This window comes from Grammomys surdaster, unplaced genomic scaffold (assembly GCF_004785775.1).
Source record: "Grammomys surdaster isolate TR1022 unplaced genomic scaffold, NIH_TR_1.0 219, whole genome shotgun sequence".
NCBI classification, from domain to species: Eukaryota; Metazoa; Chordata; class Mammalia; order Rodentia; family Muridae; genus Grammomys; species Grammomys surdaster.
The window spans coordinates 2,531,331-2,550,624 of NW_021604664.1; the positions used below are offsets into that span (position 1 = coordinate 2,531,331).

The window sequence follows — 19,294 nt, forward strand, 5'->3', positions numbered from 1 at the left end:
CCTTCCTTCCTTCCTTCCTTCCTTCCTTCCTTCCTTCCTTCCTTCCTTTTCTTTCTTTCTTCCCAGGTAGTGGTAGAACAGGACTTTAATCCGAGCACCTGGGACTTCAAAGCCAGCCTGATTTACAAAGTTAGTTCTAAGATAGCCAGGGCTACACACAGAAACACTGTCTCTAAAAACTAGAGGTAGGGTGGGGAGGGAGGGAGGGAGGGAGGGAGGGAGGAAGAGCGAGTCTGACATCCCTGACAAGCCTGGAACTTTCTATGTGGTCCAGGCCAATCTTCGCCCCTCAAGTTCTGGGGCTGAGGACATTGACAGCATTCCTGCCTGTGAGACTCCTGCTTTTCCACTTAGAAACACTGTGCTACTTATGAATAGATACAGGAAGAGGCATAGAAGAAGTTTGAAGTTTCTAGAAAAAAAAATGTTGGCAGGTTAACAGATATTACTCTAGCAGGTCAATTTTAGTCATGTTTACATAAGACACAAATCTGGAACTATTCTTTTAAGATTTGTTTATTATGTATACAGCATTCTGCTTGCATGTATGCCTGCCAGCAGAAGAGAGCTAAGACTCAGTCCATAAACTCTGGAGGAAGGGGTTGGAGGGAAGGTGGGGCTGTCCCTGAGTTGAACTGGACTCTAAATGCACAGAAGACACCAGCTTTGGAAGCCAGGCACAGCCTGACAGCATACAGTCTCCTTTGTAACCTCACGTTGCTCATTCTCTGATGTAACTCACTCTGAGTGCTGTGGTCTAGATGTAGAAACTCAGGAAACAAATGTGTAAGATAAATTCACCTGTTTCTTTTGCCCTTTGGCATATCGTTACTAGGAAATGAGGCATTACAAGCAGCTTATACCCTGCCCCCACTGGGTGATTCTTCATGAAACATTTCCCTACTCAAGAGATGCCTCTGCAATTTGAAAATCTTTGAAACTCACTATTCCTGGGAGTACACGAATGGGTCGGCTGTGGGCTAGCCAGCCAGCTGCTCTGTCTCTGGCTGGTTCCCAGTGATATCTTGGGGCACCGAAAACAGCTTCAGAGGCCAAGGTCAGCATGTGATTCCCTACACACAGTATTTAGTTTTGTTTTGTTAACTGAAACAGAGTCTCATTATGATGCCCAGATTAACCTTTAACTCAAAACATTTGTCTTGCCTCAGCCTCCCAATGCTGGAGTTACAGCTGTGTACTGGCAAGCCTGGCCCGCAGACATAAGTGTCTGCACTCCCAGCAGCTATCCTCCAAAGGCTCCTTACCTTGGATCAGGGTGGTATTGGGTGACAGACAAAAATGTCCCTAAAGAACAAGTGTCTCCCAGGGAGGATAGCTCTAGGACTCTGCCAAGTGAAGTACGTGGTAGTACCCACTGTTAATGGTGATGTCATCAGCATCACAATAGCATCTCTCTGGTCAGCTCTCTTCATGGCCAGATGACATGCCTTGGTCCCACTGGAAACATGAAAGATTTTTTAGAATATTCTGTTGTTCTTGCTTCTTTTGTTGATGCATTTCTTCTACGGATTCTTCCTTGTACAGAAGTTTTTGAATGGTGTGTGTGCTGCATGTCTTGTATGATAGAGAGGTGCCACTCCCCCATCCTGTAGTAGTCAGTACCCTAGAGAGTGAAGCCTTCTTATGCTTTCTCAGAGTTTTGTTTATGTATTCTCTGCCCACTGATAGCAGCACAGGTTTTCACTGTTAGCCTCATAAGAGCCTACTATCAACACATGATTATATGAGATAATATGAGATAATATTCCTTGTTTGTTCTATCCTTGAACAACAAGGAAACCCAAAGTGTGAGTTAGGAGGTTGTGATGGTTTGCATATGCTTGGCCCAGGGAGTGGCAGTATTAGAAGGTGTGGCCTTGTTGGAGTAGGTGTGTCACTGTGGGTGTGGGCTTTAAGACCCTCATCCTAGCTGCCTGGGAGCCAGTATTCTGCTAGCAGCCTTCAGATGAAGATGTAGAATTCTCAGCTCCTCCTGCACCATGCCTGCCTAGATGTTGCCATGTTCCCACCTTGATAATAATGGACTGAACCTCTGAACCTGTAAGCCAGTCCCAATTAAATATTGTCCTTATAGGAGTTGCCTTGGTCATGGTCTGTTCACAGTGGGAAAGCCCTAACTAAGACAGGTTTAAACACAGCCAGCATCCACAAGAAAAGAAAGAAAAGAAAAAAGAATAGTCACATCCTCCCAAGTCTGGACTCAGAAGGATAGGCAGACCCTAGCAGGAAAGAATTCTGGGAAGGAAAAGTATGATATTCTAAGGTGAACCCATATTCCTAGGGGTGGTTACCTGAGCCAGGTCTCTGATTGCCCACAAAATCAAACCTTAAAGGAAGAGACCAGGGGGTGTCTCATCCTAGAGGTGAAATCCATTCTCTCTCTCCAGCTCCCCACGCCTTGTTTTTGAGACAGGATTTCTCTCTGTAACCCTGGCTGTTCTGGAACCCAATCTGAACTCAGAGACATCTACCTTCCTCTGCTTCTGATGTGCTGGGACTAAAGACGTGTGCCACCATGCACTGCTTGGATTCTGTTCTTCACTATTGTGTCTGAAGTCGGGAAACAGAGGTGAATGCTAGTATCCCACTCAACACTCCATCCTCAAGAGACTGGCACTTCCATGCTTGTATGTGTCTGACCCTCACTTCCTCCTGTAGTCTTGGCATTCCTCACTCTCCCTCCCCTCCATGTGGACGCTCTACTAGCAGAGGTGGCTGAGGCCCACACCCTCCTACACAGGATGCTTACCCAGATTCCCAGCCACAGTAACACTTGAGTTCCATTACCCCACATCCAGCTGCTTCCAACAGCACCAGCACTGATACCTTCCTGTCTGATAGTTCCCATCCGTTGTGACTTTACTGTCCATTATCTACTGAGGAAGGAACACATTTGCCAAACTCACACTGGAAGTTAATCCCCAAGGCAGGCAGGCAGGAAGGCAGGAAGGCAAGCAGGCAGTCATATCCTAAGGGTGAAACCAACCCAACTGTGGTGCTCTTAGTGGCCTGAGGGAGTTGATAAGATTAGGTTGGTCATTAGGGTGCAGCTCCTTGGCTCAATCCTGTTTTGAGTTATCTCTCTGTGTTGCTGTTAGTATTCTGTCTAAACTCCACCTCCACAGTTATCTGGCAACAGCCAGGTATGTTCCTCCCCACAGTTACCTGGCAACAGCCAGGTAGGCGTGCCCACTATAAAAGGGGCTGCTTGCCTCCTCTTCTCTTCCTTGCTCTCTTGCTCTCTTGCCTCTAGCTTCTCTCTGTCCCCTTGCCCTCCCCTTCCCTTCCCCCTCTACTTCTCTTCTTCCTCTTTCTTCTTCCTCTCTCTCCTCTCTTCTTCCATCTTCTTCCTCTACTTCTCTCCCCCCCCACCTTTGCCCTATCTCCTGAATACCCCTTCCAACCGTTTGGTCTGGTGTTGTCTGTTCTTAGCTGCGCACGGACGTCCAACAGTTGCCTAGGCTGGCATCAAACTTGCTATGTGGCAGAGAATGAGCTTTTGAATCTCCTGTGCCCACCTTTCGAGTGCTGGGGACTTAGGCACACTCCATAATAGCCACTTTGTGTAGCACACTAGGCATAGGATCCAGGCAAGTACCCAACAACTGAGCCACCTCCACCCCCAAACCCCAGACGCCCAGGGACTTTCATTTTATCCGCCAAAGCTAAACTCAAACTCCTGAATGCAAGCGATTCTCTCATTTTAACCTGAATAGCAAGAATTGTTGAGGTCTGGCCCCCAGCATAGCTGTAGCCATTTTGTTCCATGCTCCCAGCTATTTCATGTTGCTGTAATCTGTCTGTCAGTCATCGACACAGGAAAAACAACTTGAGTCAGAGCAGGTCATGCTGACCACATACCCTGATATGTTCTGTATGCTCTGAGGTTTGTTAATCTTAAGAAATTCCAGAACCACAAGCTTCACTTAGGACCCATCAAATTAAAAGTCATTATGAGTTTTATGTCTAAAATGACCTGAGCCAGGGCCGACTACTGGGCAGCACTTCCAGTACCTGTGTATGAGTTCATTGTGGTTTTGCAGTCTTAGCCTTTATAAGCTGGCCCTGAGAAGTGTCCAGTGCACAGCTTTCAGCTCCAGCCTGAGCTGTTGCCCTGCTCATCAGTCTTGGGGTGTGCATTCAATAAACCAACCCTGTTTAACTGAGAGTGGTGTTCCTGTGTGTTGTGGGGAGACCCCTGAACCTCAACAGGAATGATAAGCAGTGTGCTCAGTCCAGAATGAACACACACACACACACACAAACACACACATCATCATCATTATCATCATACAATACAATACAATACAATACAATACAATACAATACAATACAATACAATACAATACAATACAATACATTCCAACTGCAGCCTCTCCTCCCTCCACTCTTCCCATTCCATTCCTCCACCTTCCTTCTCCACCAGATGCATGACTCCTCCCTCAATTTCCCTTCAGTAAAGAGCAGACCTCCCAGGATGTCAACCAAACACAGCATAATAAGATACAGTATGAATAGGCACAAACCCTCATATCTGGGCTGGATGAAGCAACCTAGTAAGAGGAAAAGGGCCCCAAGAACAGGCCAAAGAGTCAGACACTCCCCTATTCCCACTGTTTGGAGTCCCACAGAAACCCCAAGCTAACAATCACAGCTATGCAGAGAACCTAGTGAAAACCCATGCAAGTTTCTTGATACTACTTCAGTCTGTGGGCCCTGCTTAGTTGATTCTGTGGTCTCTGTTCTCCCCATGTCTTGGATTTCTCTGGATCCTACACTTCCTCCTGCCCCTCTTCCACAGGGTTCCCTGAGCTCTGCTTAGTATTTGGCTGTGCATCTCTGCATCTGTACCCATCAGCTGCTGGAGGAAGAAGCCTCACCAATGAGTGGGCTAGGCACAATGTATGAGTGTAACAGAGTAGCATAGGAAGCGTTTCACTGACTCTTTTTTTAGAGTTGCGTTTGTTTCTACCATAGGTCTCTGGGCCATCCAACTTCTGGTTTCTGACCACCCAGGTACTGTGGGGCATAGGCTTCCTCTCATGACATAGGCCTCAAATTAGACGAGTCACTGGCAGGCCTCTCCCACAAGCTCTGAGCCACCATTGCCCCAGCATATCTTGCAGGACGGGTATGGATCTAAGGTTTTGTGGCTGGGTTGGTGTCCCAATCCTACCACTGAAAGCCTAACCTGGTTATAGAATATGGACAGTTTAGGCTCCATAGTCTTCATTACTAGAGTCACCCTCATAGGTTGCAGGAAGTTCCCACTGTACTTGGTTTCCACATCTGCCCTATGCCTTCAATTCCTGCCATCTCTCTTAACACTCTCTCCCTCTGTACTTTCCTTTCCCATCCCCACTAGACCCCCAGTCCACCCGCAAAATCTATTCTATTCCCCTTGACAGGGAAATCCACGTACCCTCCTCCCAGATCTCTCCTTATTAGCCTCTCTGGATCCGTGGATTGTAGCATGATTGTCCTTTAATTGAGTACATACCATGTTTGTCTTTCTGGGTCTGAGTTGCTCTGCTCAAGATGATTTTTTTCATCTGGCTGTAAATTTTATGATGTCAATTTTTAACAACTGAGCAATATCCCATTGTATATATGGTTCAGGTTTTCTTTATTGATTCTTCAGTTGAGGGACATCTTGGTTATTTTCAGTTATTGACTGTTATGAATAGAGCCACTATGAACATACTTGAGCAAGTGTCTGTAGTGAGCCCTTAGTGGTGCTTCCAGGAGCTTGGCAGGAATTTGCCATTGAGCTAGGACACAGAAGTAGGCTCAGGTAAGAATTTGACTTTGGGCTAGGACAAGGAAGTAGGCCCAAGATTTTGATCATCCTGATAACTCCTTGAATACCATGGGACTTTGTTTATTCCTTTGTTTGTTCCTTGACTATTTTTGTTTATTGCATTGTTTGTTTCTTGACCTAGAACTGACCTTATTCTTTGCATGTACTTAGAATAGTATAAAAGCAGATGGGAGAACAATAAATCCACTTCAGCTTCGGAACTGGCTAGGATAATGTTATAATATTTTCTAATTGTCTTTTTTTTTTAAATCCTCGCTCTCTCCCTTGAGACCCTGTTGACTGACTGACAGCTGGCTTGGTCAGGTGGCATCTCAATGCTGGAGCTCACTTATGTGAGGTACAGTGAAGGACACCAAGGGAAAAGGAGTGCACACAAAGGAAAATAAAGATTTGGGCCATCGGTGAGTAAACCCTGTAAAAAGGGACAAAGTAATGATAGAATGCTTTTTGTGTAAGTGTTTAGAGATATGCTAAAATCTAGAGGCGCAGAGATAACTCTCATAGATCCTTTTAGTCTTTGGATCCTGATTAGGGACAGTTTACACCCTAGACATGAGAGAGAATGGGTTTCAGAAAAGCAGTCCTCCCTGACTATCCAGAGATGCTCTGGTGAAAGAGAAGGAACATGAACATAAGCTGTTTCTGAGCTCTCCTAGGGACAGGAGGGGTCACGAGATGTCCTGCCTGCTCTCTGGCTCCTACTGGAGAAATGCTTAGTTCTGTTCTGGGTCTCTTAGGTAGGATACCTGGGTCCCTTTGACACATCTAGCTCTTTTCTCTCTCTGTCTATTGTTTGTCCTTAGTGCACCAATCTGTCCAATCTGTCTGTCAGTTTATGTCTGTGTTTTTGTTTTGTTGCTTGATTGTTGCTCTGTGTTTCATGTTCAGAAGAAAAAATTGGTTAAAAGTTTATCTGCTAGTTGTTTACCCCTTGATTTAGCCTTAACTCATTTCTTTTTTTTTTTTTTTTTAAAGACAGTCTTAATTGATACACCAAAAACTGATAAACTGCTCTTGGAGCCCTGCACCTGTAGCTAGGAGACAGGGCTGATGGTCTGTACAGGCTTATCTTAAAGAGGCCAGCAGATTCTTGGCTTCTCAGGATAGAAAGCTGATGGTTGTTTTTCCTATAAAAATCTCTGTGACTGTGAATATTGGGTTCAGCAGGTGACAAGGTGCTCCTTCCTTGAAATTACAGCTAGAAAAAGTAGGAAAATTTTGTTTGCTCTAAATAGGTAAATGTGTGTAGCCATTTCATTTTTGTTTCTGACTGGATTTTAATGTATAAAAATGTTCCACATGTCTTGGTTATTATGGATTATTGGCTTATAAGTTATTGGGTATGATTAGAAATTTGTAACATAGGCAACAGAAAGTTGGCTTAAAGCTGATAACTCAAGGTGGAGTCATTCTAAACAACAACACGTGGCATGAGCTAACCCAGGAAACAGGTCTCTAAAGACACTTCTAAAGTGGGATAATATTTTATGTAATTCTTACCCTACAAACCAGACTTATACAAGACAGGATTTAAAAACCTCTCTTTAATGAGATATTAAAAGCTGCACTGTCATGCATTCATATGTAAGAGCTGGCAGCCAAACTTAGTAACATGAAAGTAAGGCACTTGGTATTGATTTTAGAGAGACTGGATTATTTATATGGTTAAAAATTGGGTTTTGCTTTCCAAAATTATGGTTATGCTCTAATATTGCAAAGGAAACTTAAAAATTACAGTTAAACTGCCAATGTTCCATTAGCTGCACTTCACAAGCTCAAGATTTTAATGTCTCCTGGAACTCACCCATATTTGTAATTAAGAAAAAAATCAGGCAAGTGGAGATTATTGCAAGATTTACAAAAAGTTAATGAAACTATGGAACTTATTACAATCTGGCTTACCTACTCTAGCTGCCATTCCAAAAAAATACGTATAAAATTATTATAGATTTAAAAGATTGTTTTTATACTATTCCCTTGCATCCTGATGATTGTAAAAGGTTTGCATTTAGTGTGCCTGCTTGTGATTTTAAAGAATCCATGAAGCGATATTATGGAAAGTTTTGCCTCAAGGAATGACCCATAGCCCTACACTATGTCAAAATTGTCTACTTTAATACTAGAAGTTAGGACTTTGACTCTTTCCGTGTATATTATTCATTATATGGATGATACTTTATTAGCTGAAGGAGTTTTACTGAAAGCTTTTGCTCTTATACAACAAGCTTTAAAATTTTGGGGCTTAGTTGTTGCCCCAAAAAGATTCAAAGGCAATATCCTTTTCAATATTTGGGATATCAGTTATATCCTAAACAAATTGTGGCACAGAAAATTCAAATAAGAAATGATAATTTACTTATTTTAAATGATTTTCAAAAACTGTTAGGAGATGTTAAGTAACTAAGACCTCATCTTAAGTTTACCACTTAAGGAGCTTAGACCTCTGATATTCTCACAGGGGCACAATTGCTAACCCCCATTAACAATTAGCTGATGGAAGGATGTGGCCAGCAACAGATACACTATATAGACTATGAGTAATTGTTAGCTGTTTGTGGTTTTTATTTATTTTATTTATTTATTTATTTATTTATTTATTTATTTATTTATTTTTAGACAGGGTTTCTCTGTATAGTCCTGGCTGTCCTCGAACTCACTCTGTAGACCAGGCTGGCCTCGAACTCAGAAATTCACCTACTTCTGCCTCACAAGTGCTGGGATTAAAGGCATGTGTCACCACTGCCTGGCAACTGTTTGTGTTCTTGCTACTTCTCATGCACCCACAGCAGTTCTTTGGCAAAAGGGACCATTAATGTGGATTCATATTTCTTCATCTCCAAGTAAAGTTTTAACACCCTATTATGAAGCTGTTTCTGTGTTAATACAGAATTGTAGGATATAATCACAAAAGTATTTTGGGAAAGAGCCTAATGCAATATTTATTCCTTATTCCAAACAGTAATTAGATTGGTTATTGCAGAATATTGATATTTGACCTAGTGCATGTGCAAACTTTTCAGGCAAAATTGATCATCATTATCCAGAAGACAAGCTGTTGTTACCATTTGTCTGTAATCATGCTTTTGTATTTCCTGTAAATTTAAGCATGCAGCCCATAGAGGCTTACAGATGGCTCACCCAATGGGAAGGCAGCATATGTAGTTGGATCACATGTTTATTCTTTTGAGTTTCCTGCTGCTTCAGGTTTGCTGCTTCTCAAAGTCCTCAGATTCTTCCTGTACCACATAATGGTGTTAGCCCTTGAGGAATCATACCTAATCAATTATGGGAAATGCATGTTACTCATATTTCTGATTCTGGAAAATCAAAATATGTACATATGACTATTGATACCTTCTAAGGCTTTCTTGTTGCAACTGCTTTAACAGGAGAAGCAACTAAAAATGTAATTAGTCATTGCCTATGTTGTTTCTCTATGTCAAATCAGATTAAGACAGATACTGGAACTGCCTTTTGCAGTCAAGCATTTGAGACTTTCTGTCGACAATTTAATATTACCCATACTACTGGGACTTCTAACAATCCTCCGAGACAAGGTATTATGGAACAGGCCCATGGAGCCTTAACACAGTATCTTCATAAAATAAAAAAGGAAGAATTATATCCCCGTACACCATAAATTCATTTAAATCATGCTTTTTTATTTTAAAATTTAAAACAATTTAAAATTTGGATGCTAAGGAACTCTCTGCTGAGTGTCTATTGTACCCTACAACTAAGCATGAAATGGAAGGATACACTTACTGGCACATGGCATGGTCCCAATCAAGTATTAATATTGGGAAGAGGGCATGTTTGTGTTTTTGTTTTCCAGTAGGATGCTAGGGAGTGTGGTGGCTTCCAGAGTGATTGGTGAGACATGCTGATGCTGGGACTGTGAGCTTGATGAATGCCCTGATAATGGTGACAAGGAAGTTGTATTGGACATATGTTCTTGACCCACCTTTGCTTGCCTTTATCCCAGATTGGACAAGCTGCCTTGCCTCAAGCTTTTAGACCTTGTGGGACAGAGAGCATGGAGACTGTGGAAACTGACTTAGAAAACTTAACCAAATAGGGAAGTTACTATAATGACCCTTCTCTTTTCTTTAATGTGACCAGTTAGTCTGGCTCAATCATAGACTGGTCTAGAAATCAATCCAATATTGGGAAAAAAAGAAATGACAGTCTTCATTTGAAGGGCTGGTTCTGGACATTTTTCAGAGACATATTTGAAATTGACAGCTGCCTTGTATGCCTTTGCAGTGGATAAAATTGGGACAGGATCCGGATTTCAAACAAATGTTAGTGCATGTGTTAAAGCTCCTAATCTTTTATTAATTGGTCATGTTAATATTTTATTTCTTCTATGGTATTTAATGTAAGTTGTATTGGTTGCACACTTTCTAATTGTGTTAGCGTGTTGAGATCTGGCATGTCTGTTATAGTTGTCTATTAATCAGCTTTTGTTTTATCACCTGTGAGTATTACAGGACCTTGGTATTCTGAAAAAAAAGCTTGCAAATACTGGAAGAAGTGAGTCAGGCTTTAAGCAGAAGCAAGAGGGTAGTGGGCTTGATTGCTGGTATAGCAACTTTAATTAAATTAATAACTAGCACCACTGCTTCTGCAATTGCTTTGACACAAGAAGTTAAGACAGCTACTTTTGATAATCATGTAGTAAAAAATGTCACTAATGCTCTGAATATTCAAGAAGATTTAGACAGATATTGGGAACAATAAATTGATGCTCTTTATGGTACTATTCAAATTATTGAAAAGGAGGTTCAGAGTTTAAGAGTAAGAAGCCATCTTGAGCGCCATGCTAAATACCGATGGATTTGTGTCACTTCTAAAATTTACAGTGATAGTCACTATAATTGGGAAAAAGTTCAAAGACACTTGCAGGGTATTTGGCATAATTCTAACACCTCTTTTGGTGTTTTAACTTTACATACTGAGATTATGAATTTAAAGAATGTTGCTTTGCTGAGTTTTGATGCTGCAGATACTGTTGATAAAATTACTCATGGCTTAGGGTCAAGCTTCAAGAATGGCATACCTAGCTTGATCACGTTAGCCCTTCTTGTCCTGGGAATACATTTATTCCTGCCCATTGTGATAAAACTTACCTTTAACAACTTCAACATGTTGGTGTCCAAAATACATGTCTTGAAACTGAAAATGGATCCTCAGACAGAGTCATTAATTTAACAGGCTGGCAGGCAATGATGGGTAAGAAGATTCTACCCAGAGCCTTACCAATCGGAGATAGAAATATGTTGCTTTTGATAATGCATATTTCACGACAGGTAAGGAAGTCAGTCTTGTCGGAACAACCTAAGACATACGCAGTCTTATTTATGAAATAAAAGGAGGAGGTGTGGAGAGCTCTTGGTGCTGCTTCTAGGAGTTTGACAGGAATTTGACATTGAGCTAGGACATGGAAGTAGGCTCAGGTAAGAATTTGACTTTGGGCTAGGACAAGGAAGTAGGCTCAAGATTTTGATCATCCTGATAACTTCTTGAATACCATGGGACTTTGTTTATTCCCTTGTTTGTTCCTTGACTATTTTTGTTTATTGCATTGTTTGTTTCTTGACCTAGAACTGACCTTATTCTTTGCATGTACCTAGAATGGTATAAAAGCAGATGGGAGAACAGTAAGTCCACTTCAGCTTCAGCACTGGCTGGAGACATGTTATAATGTCTTCTAATCGTCTTTTTCTTTTCAAACCTCACTCCCTCCCTTGAGACCCTGTTGACTGACTGATCTGGCCTGGTCAACTTGTGGCAAGATGGAGCTTCCTTTGGGTATATGTCCAAGAGTGGTATAGCTGGATCTTGAGGTAGATTGATTCCCAATTTTTTGAGGAAACTTCATTTTGATTTCCATAGTGGCTGTATAAGTTTGTACTCCCACCATCAAGAGAGGACTGTTTCCCTTTCTCATCATTGTTCCCAGCATGAGCTGTCTCTTGTGTTATTGATTTTACCCATTCTGATGGGTGTAAGACAGAATCTCAAAGTAATTTTGATTTACATTTTCCTAATGGCTAAGGATGTCAACTGTTTCTTTAAGTGTTTCAGGTTCCTCTGTTGAGAATTCTGTTCAGATTTATACCCCATTTTAAAGATTGGGTTATATTAGTTTTTGTTTTTGTTTTTGTTTTTTTTTTTTTGGTGTCTAGTTTCTTGAGTTCTTTGTATATTTTGGATATCAGGCCTCTGTCAGAAGTGGAGTTGGTGAAGCTCCTTTCCCATTCTGTAGGCTGCCTTTTTTTGTCCTGTTGTTGGTGTCCTTTTGTCCTGTTGATGGTGATCTTTGCCTTACGGAAGCTTTGCAGTTTCATGAGTTTCATAAATTCAACAATTTATTGATTCTTATCTTAATGTCTGTGCTATTGGTGTTCTGTTCAGGAGGCTGTCTCCTGCTCCAATACATTCAAGGCTCTTCTCCACTTTCTTTTCTATCAGATTTAGTGTATTCAGTTTTACATTGAGGTCTTTGATCCACTTGGACTTGAGTTTTGTACAAGGTGATCAATATGGATCTATTTGCATTCTTCTACACACCAATATCCAGTTAGACCAGATGATTTGTTGGATCATCTCCCTTTTCCATTGTATGCTTTTGGCTTCTTTGTTAAAAAAAAATCAAGTGTCCATTTGTATGTGGGTTTATTTCTGGGCCTTTGATTCTATTCCATTGATCAATGTGTCTGTTTCTGTAACAAAACTGAGCAGTTTTTATTACTACTGCTCTGTAGTATAACCTGAAGTCAGGGATAGTGATACTTCCAGAAGTTTCTTTATTGTTCAGTATTGGTTTGACTATCCCGGGTTTTTGTTTTTCTATATGAAGTTGAGAATTGTTCTTTCAAGGTCCACAAAGAATTGTGATGGAATTTTGATGGGGATTGCATTGAATGTGTAGATTGCTTTTGGCAAGATGGCCATTTTACTATGTTAATCCTACCAATCCATGAGCGTGAGAGACCTTTCCATCTTCTGATATCTTCTTCAATTTCTTTCTTCATGGACTTGAAGTTTCTGTCTTATGAAGTTTTTGTCTTTGGCTTTCACTTGCTTGGTAAGAGTGACACCAAGATGTTTTATATTGTTTGCAGCTATTGCAAAGGGTGTTGTTTCCCTGATGTGTTTTTCAGTCCTTTCCTCACTGGTTTATGGGCAGAGTACTGATGATTTTTTAAAGTTAATCTTGTTTCCAGCCACTTCGCTGAAGATGTTTATCAGCTGTCGCAGTTCTCTGGTAGAATTTTTGGAGTGCCTTATACATGCTGTCATATCATCTACAAACAGAAGTTCACTGACTTCTTCCTTTGCAGTTCCTATTCCCGAATCTCCTGCAGTTGCTTGTACTTATCACTGCATGCACCTTTGACTCTTGAGCTGGACCTGTCCCTATCTGCTCTTGCCTAAAGCAGACACAGGATGCCTGTATTCCTTGGTGTCGGATGAGAAGGGATATAGCAGACTTGTGTGACAGAGGCTGTGGAGGAACCTCTGTGACCGTACGAAGGGAATGCTTACCCACACGAATACTTGTCACACCATGCTCTCTCACCACAAACAAATCTCCCCACACCCACCAGCAGCTGAACTCTCTACACTGAGAGACTTCTCACAAGACCTCGAAGGAAAGCTTTGACATTTTCTTCTAGGAAGAGAGAGATGCTCACATATTACTTCCCTGAAGCATGATTCTTTTCCTTTCTGAAAGTCCCTTTGGATGCAACTGATCTACTCCATCTTCTGACAGAAAACCTGGGCTTGCCTGGGAGAGGGCCACAGAAACTTGCAGAGGGGGCTATGGGCTTCTGCATACTCTTGGAGCATCTATGGCTGTGCACACAGGGAACAAACCATTGCCCTGTCCCACTCACCTTCCTTCCCTCAAGATGAGCCATGGCACGCACCTTTTTCGGATGTCTGGACCTGCTGTAAATAATCCAGTTGGGGTCCTTTTGCTCTACTCTGTAGTTCAAGGGCTGACCTTGGCAACTTTGTTTCTCTGGTATTCCACAGCAGTGAGAGAAAGCAAGTATCAGCTGGTGGTGCCCTCTAGTGTCTCAGCTCTTGGGTAGCTGTAGGTAGCCAGACCCTAAAATCCTTCCAGCATTATAGCTTTGTGTAGTTTATAAAGTAAGGATTCTGAGCTCCCGACAACGGGCAGCATCCCAGCTCCCAGTCCAGGGATGTCTCAGGCACTCGGTCCTGTAGTCTTGGTAGCTCTTATGAACGTTCTGGTGCCCATAGACTTAGATAACTCTTCCCTGACTCTTTACAGCTTTCTGTTCTTCAGCTTCAGCCCTCCATCGTCCTTTGGCTTCCATTTCTTCTCTTGTTTCTGACTATCCCGAGCCCTCAAATAGTGCGGGGCCTCCTGTTACTATGGCCACTGTCATAGCTGTGGCCATGGGGGAAGGAAGCTGCTACTGGTGCTGCTGCTGCTGGCCACTACCCACCAACATGTGTGGCTGCTTTGCAGGTGTCTGTGCAGGCAGAGGCTCTGATGGTTCTGTAGCTTGGCCTGCACACTGCTCAGCAGCAGTCACAGAGTGTGAAGTGGCTGGCTGCTCTGCCACTTCTGCAGTTTGGTGTGTCAGCCCTCCTGCGTCTGATCCCATTGATGTCCTCTCCTGCTTCTCTTGTTGTGCGACTGAGCTCTACCCTCACTGACTAGAGACAAGACCAGTCAAACAACGTGGTGGCATATGCCCAAAATGCCAGAAGTTGGGGAACGGAGGCAAGACGACCAAGGTCATCTTTGGCTACACGAAACCTTGTCTCAAACAAACTTACAAACAACAACAAAAGCCACATTCAAGAGAAAGATTTTACTCAGCCAGATGCTGCAATACCAGGGTAGGCGGCAAAGGAGGTTGTGTGTCAGACAGCCATCAATCCAGTGATTGGGGTGCTTCGTTCCAGTCATAGCAGAGCTATTATGCAAATGAAGGTTTGTGTTTGTACCAATCAACAGCATTGTTTCTTTTCTACGACCCACAGCAGTCCATCTGCTAGGCCACCAGGCATGTGGACTCACCAGGAGTACCCTAAGGCTTGTGGCAGGAAAAAGTCCAGCACAAACAGTCCTGGGTTGAGCTAAAGCTTAGGGGCTAGAGTCACAACAGCCTGTGTGGAGTAATATAAGTGGTTGGCCTGACAGTCCTTTTGCTCAAAGCAGCTGTAGAGGCAGTGAAGAGTTCAACAGCACTGGAGTTATATGCCCTGTCCTAACATCTTTATAGGAAAATGAGCCACAGAAAGAATGCTTAGATGTTCAACAACCTATCATTGATATTAACTGTGTGTGGTTTTAACAATGCTTGATACTTGCCTGGTACCTGAGGACCGTTGGGGTCCCATCTTTTATCTCAGAACCATAACAGTCTGGGCAGACAGATGGCAGAACTACCCACGTAGGGAAGTGGCAGCCAGCGGGTATCTGCCCTCTGGATTGCCAGGGTGCTGAGCTCTTCTGGCTCTGGCTGTCAAGCTTAGCCTTATTCATTCATTCAGAAGAGTCTTTCTTTCAATGCCACCGACGCACTGACACCCGGAGGCAGTGGGAGCTGAGTGCTGTGGTGCACCTGGTGGAACCGTGCAGACGGTTCCACGACCATTTCACCACCACCTCCTCAGCTGGTCTCCAGCCAGAAAGGGAACACATCTGACCCTGTGTCTGTGTTCCTGAACTACTGTACCCTCAAACTCCAGAACATTGTTCTCTCAGGACCCCTCACCACAGGGACTGATGACATGAGTACCGTCTCACTCAGGGTCTTTCCTGGAGTTTTGTAGCCACAGTTTAATTTCAGTGAGATCCTCCAGGCAAGGTGGCTGGCTCTGCTGCCAGCTTTAACTGCAAGCCATGCAGATGGCTTGTGTGGAGCCAAAGGCCTCAAACAAAAACACTGAGGCCAGGTATCAGGACTCAAACACTGGGGCTCTGAGTTTTAACTCCTGAGCTTAGACACACAGAACAAAGACTCAGAGTCTCCCACATGTCTCAGTGGGCTGGCCTGGGTCCAGGGACCTGATAGCCAAACCCTGTTGGTTCCAACTTCCCCTATCACCTTCTGACCCAGCTTCACATCAATTCATGTGGGTTGTGTGGCCAGCTCTAGAATGTGACCAGTTAAATAGGAACCTTTGGCTGCCTTCCAACCGGGCACAGGATGTGCGTGGACAGGTTGACAACCACAGAGCAGAAAGGGGCATAAGGGAAATGCCAGCCAACGTGTCCACCAGGGAGAATGGTACTACTGCTAGTGCTGGGCCTGGCACTGAGTCTGGCCACTGCGCAGTTCAACCTGCAGAATACCGTGCGGAGAAACTACAACCTGGCCAGGGTGAGCAGAGCCTTCTAGGGTTAGGCCAGGCTTCGTGAAGAGAACATGTCCCACTTTACTGGGGGCCTGACCTGGAAAAAGAATGTCTGGACTATGAGAATCCCTCACTTTCCCAGCCATGATGTCAACCAGAGGGTGCAGAAGGAGCTTTTGGAGAAATGGTGCAGGGGGAGGGCTGAGACAGCAGGAAGTCCCAGCTTAGAGCTAGTGTTTAGGGGCTCACCCAGGAGTGAAGCCGTGAAGGCCAAGCAGCCCCAGGGGTGGTACAGGACTCCCACCACTCAGCCTTTCCTTCCAGATTTCTGGGATCTGGCACCTCAAGTCCATGGCCTCAGATAACATGACACGCATTGAAGAAAACGGAGACCTGAGACTTTTCATCCGGAACATCAAGCTCTTAAATAATGGCAGCCTGCAGTTTGACTTCCACTTCATGTGTGTATTGCCCCTAAGCTGAAACTAGGGGAGAATATGTTCCCATGCTCCACAGGAACGTCATCCACTCACACATCTGCACACTTGGGCCAGTGTGTGGACATCGCCAGCTCTCCCTGAAGATCAGCATAATGGGGTGTGGGGGGGTGCCTGGCCTGTTGCTGTGCTCTGTGCTCCTCCCAGTGTGTGAAGCTGAAAGGCCCCTTCCAGAGTGGTCACAGAAGCCAAGGTAAGGGGGAAGGGGCTGGTGCTTGCTCTGAGCCTCTGCCCTCACTGTCCTCCAGGGTGCAAGGAGAATGTGTAGCTGTGACCATCGTCTGTGAGAAGACTAAGAATAATGGGGAATTCTCCGTTGCCTGTGAGTGGGACCCTGTTCTTTCTGATCTGATAGCCATGAGTCTTTTCTGCTGAGGCACTGCCCACCAGCCTAGGTACAACTCAAGAGCCCTGCGCCTGGCCCTCTCTGGACATTGCTAGCTTGGAACTACCACATAACCAGAGTATTGTGCTGAGGCTTGTGGAGGCGGCACACAAAGGCACAGACAGGGCTAGAATACCCTGCTGTCTACACTTCCACACCACAGTCTCCTGAGCTAGCACTGGGCATCGAGCTCTCACTCCTTCCGATGCTTGCTTTAACAGAAGCTACATACGTCAAATGGCACTCATTGCAGAAGTAAGGGGGTATCCCAGTGCCAGGGCAGAGGGTGTGCTAAGCTGTATCTCTGTGCAGATGAGGGGGAAAACAAGGTGCTGCTCTTGGAGACTGACTACAGAATGTATATCATCTTCTACATGCAGAACATCAAGAATGGGACCGAGACCCAAGTGCTGGCGCTCTATGGTAACACAGCCCTATCTGCTTGGGAATCCCACCCACTGGGAGGCCATCTCCCATGGCCCCTAGACACATTATGGAATGGTGCCTTGGGACTGCTCCCCCAACAAAAAGTCCCAAATTTGTCCCCAGAGCGCTTCACACAGCTTGACAAGACTTACCAAGAAGAATTTGAAAACATCTGTAAACTGTATGGGCTGGGCTCACAAAATATCATCGACATGACAAAGAAAGGTAGGACTCCCTTCTCTGACTCAGAGAAGGCAGCTTACAGCCTGGTGTGCCTTGAGGATTGGGGTTGGGGGTCAGGGGGAGGCTCAGCAAGCCATCTGACATCCTCTTGTCTCCCCAGATTTTTGCTTTTTATAAACCTTAGAGGAGCCAGCCAGGCCTTCTGGTATGTGAATTTTGGTTTGGGTATAAGAGAAGCAGCTCCAGAATGTTGGGAACGGGACAGGGTAGCCTGGGGCCAGTGTTAGAAGCTGGGGGAGGTCCATCTCAGAGTGACCATGAGCTGTACATCACAGAGCTTAACTTATACTCTCTCTGCTCATCACTGGGTTATCCTGCTGAAGCGAAGGACACCCAGCTCTTTGCAGAAGACTGGGATGTATTCTCAGAATCAGGATTGGTCTGGGGGCCTTTCATAGTGTGTCTGAGAAGAATGGGAAACTTGGCCTTGTGAAACTACCCTGGATGCTGTGTGCAGTATGTATGGAACTTGGGGCTTACTGTTCTGCAGCTTTGCTCCTCAGAGACCTGAGATCCAGGCATGGTGGAGCCAGCACTGGGCATCCTCTTTCTGATGATGGTCATATCTCCATACTCTCAGCCTCTGTCTTCACACGGCCTTCTGTGTCTGCATTTCCTCCTCTGCTATTAGATTTAAGCCACCCATGCATCCAAACTGATCTTACCTCATGTATGAAGACTTTTGCCAAATAAAGTTCCTCCTTTGGTTCCAGAATGAAGACAGGCATGTGTTTAGGGACATAGCACTTGGCACTTCGAGATCCTTTCTTGGGAACAGGACTCCATGGTAGTAAAAGATCACCCTCAGATTGTCCAAGAGACTAGCCCCAGAGTCATCTCTTAGAGAGTCTCGCACACGTGCCCATGAGGTTCTATGGAGACAGGGTCTGTAAGGCTTGGTAGTCTTCAAATGAGGGGCTGAGCCCCTGTCTGACCACCTCGGGACTAGATTCCCTGGGGAACTACTAGTGATAGCAACCCAGCTGGGATAAGGGTCTGTCTCATGTGTTGGTGAACACACAGGATAGAAGTTACAGTGTTTTGTGGGCTGGGAGTAACCCTCCTAGACTGCATCAGAGAGATGTGAACACTGTATCCACACAAGTGACAAAATACTCAGCACCAAACACAGATTCTAACACATACTCACATACACAGACATAATGAACATGCACATGCTCATGTGCTCAAACATACATGTGTTTACTCATATGCACTTGTGTGCAATGCGTGCTCGTATACAGGATCACTCACATACATACACTCACACAGACACATGCCCACTCACCCATGCACACATATAGGAGCCTAGTGGCCTACTTTAAGATATTTCTTAGGAGGCAGTCTCTCCCTGGAGCACTCTGGCTGTGGGACAGCAGGGCCAGGTGGGTCTGAGTCACTGTCTAAGGACTGGCCAGCTGGCAGAATGGCCAGGTGGAAGGTACCTGGCACTCCCAGACAGCCCTGACTTTGGATCATTTGGTGCAGCCTGTTGAACCACAGCACGGACAGATGTGCAGGAAGCCACCCACGTGTAGTTTTCTTGTA

General features: G+C 44.3%; 1 protein-coding gene across 1 annotated transcript; it reads left to right on the plus strand.

Annotated features, from left to right (window-relative positions):
• Positions 1 to 1,281: 1,281 nt before the first annotated feature.
• On the plus strand, positions 1,282 to 18,455 carry Lcn9 (lipocalin 9). Its single transcript, XM_028772973.1, has 8 exons — positions 1,282 to 1,286; positions 16,142 to 16,221; positions 16,520 to 16,656; positions 16,941 to 17,014; positions 17,390 to 17,500; positions 17,627 to 17,728; positions 17,847 to 17,891; positions 18,237 to 18,455. The coding sequence occupies exons 3-7, from the start codon at positions 16,547 to 16,549 to the stop codon at positions 17,861 to 17,863; spliced, it is 414 nt and encodes a 137-aa protein (XP_028628806.1). The 5' UTR covers positions 1,282 to 1,286; positions 16,142 to 16,221; positions 16,520 to 16,546; the 3' UTR covers positions 17,864 to 17,891; positions 18,237 to 18,455.
• Positions 18,456 to 19,294: the final 839 nt, after the last annotated feature.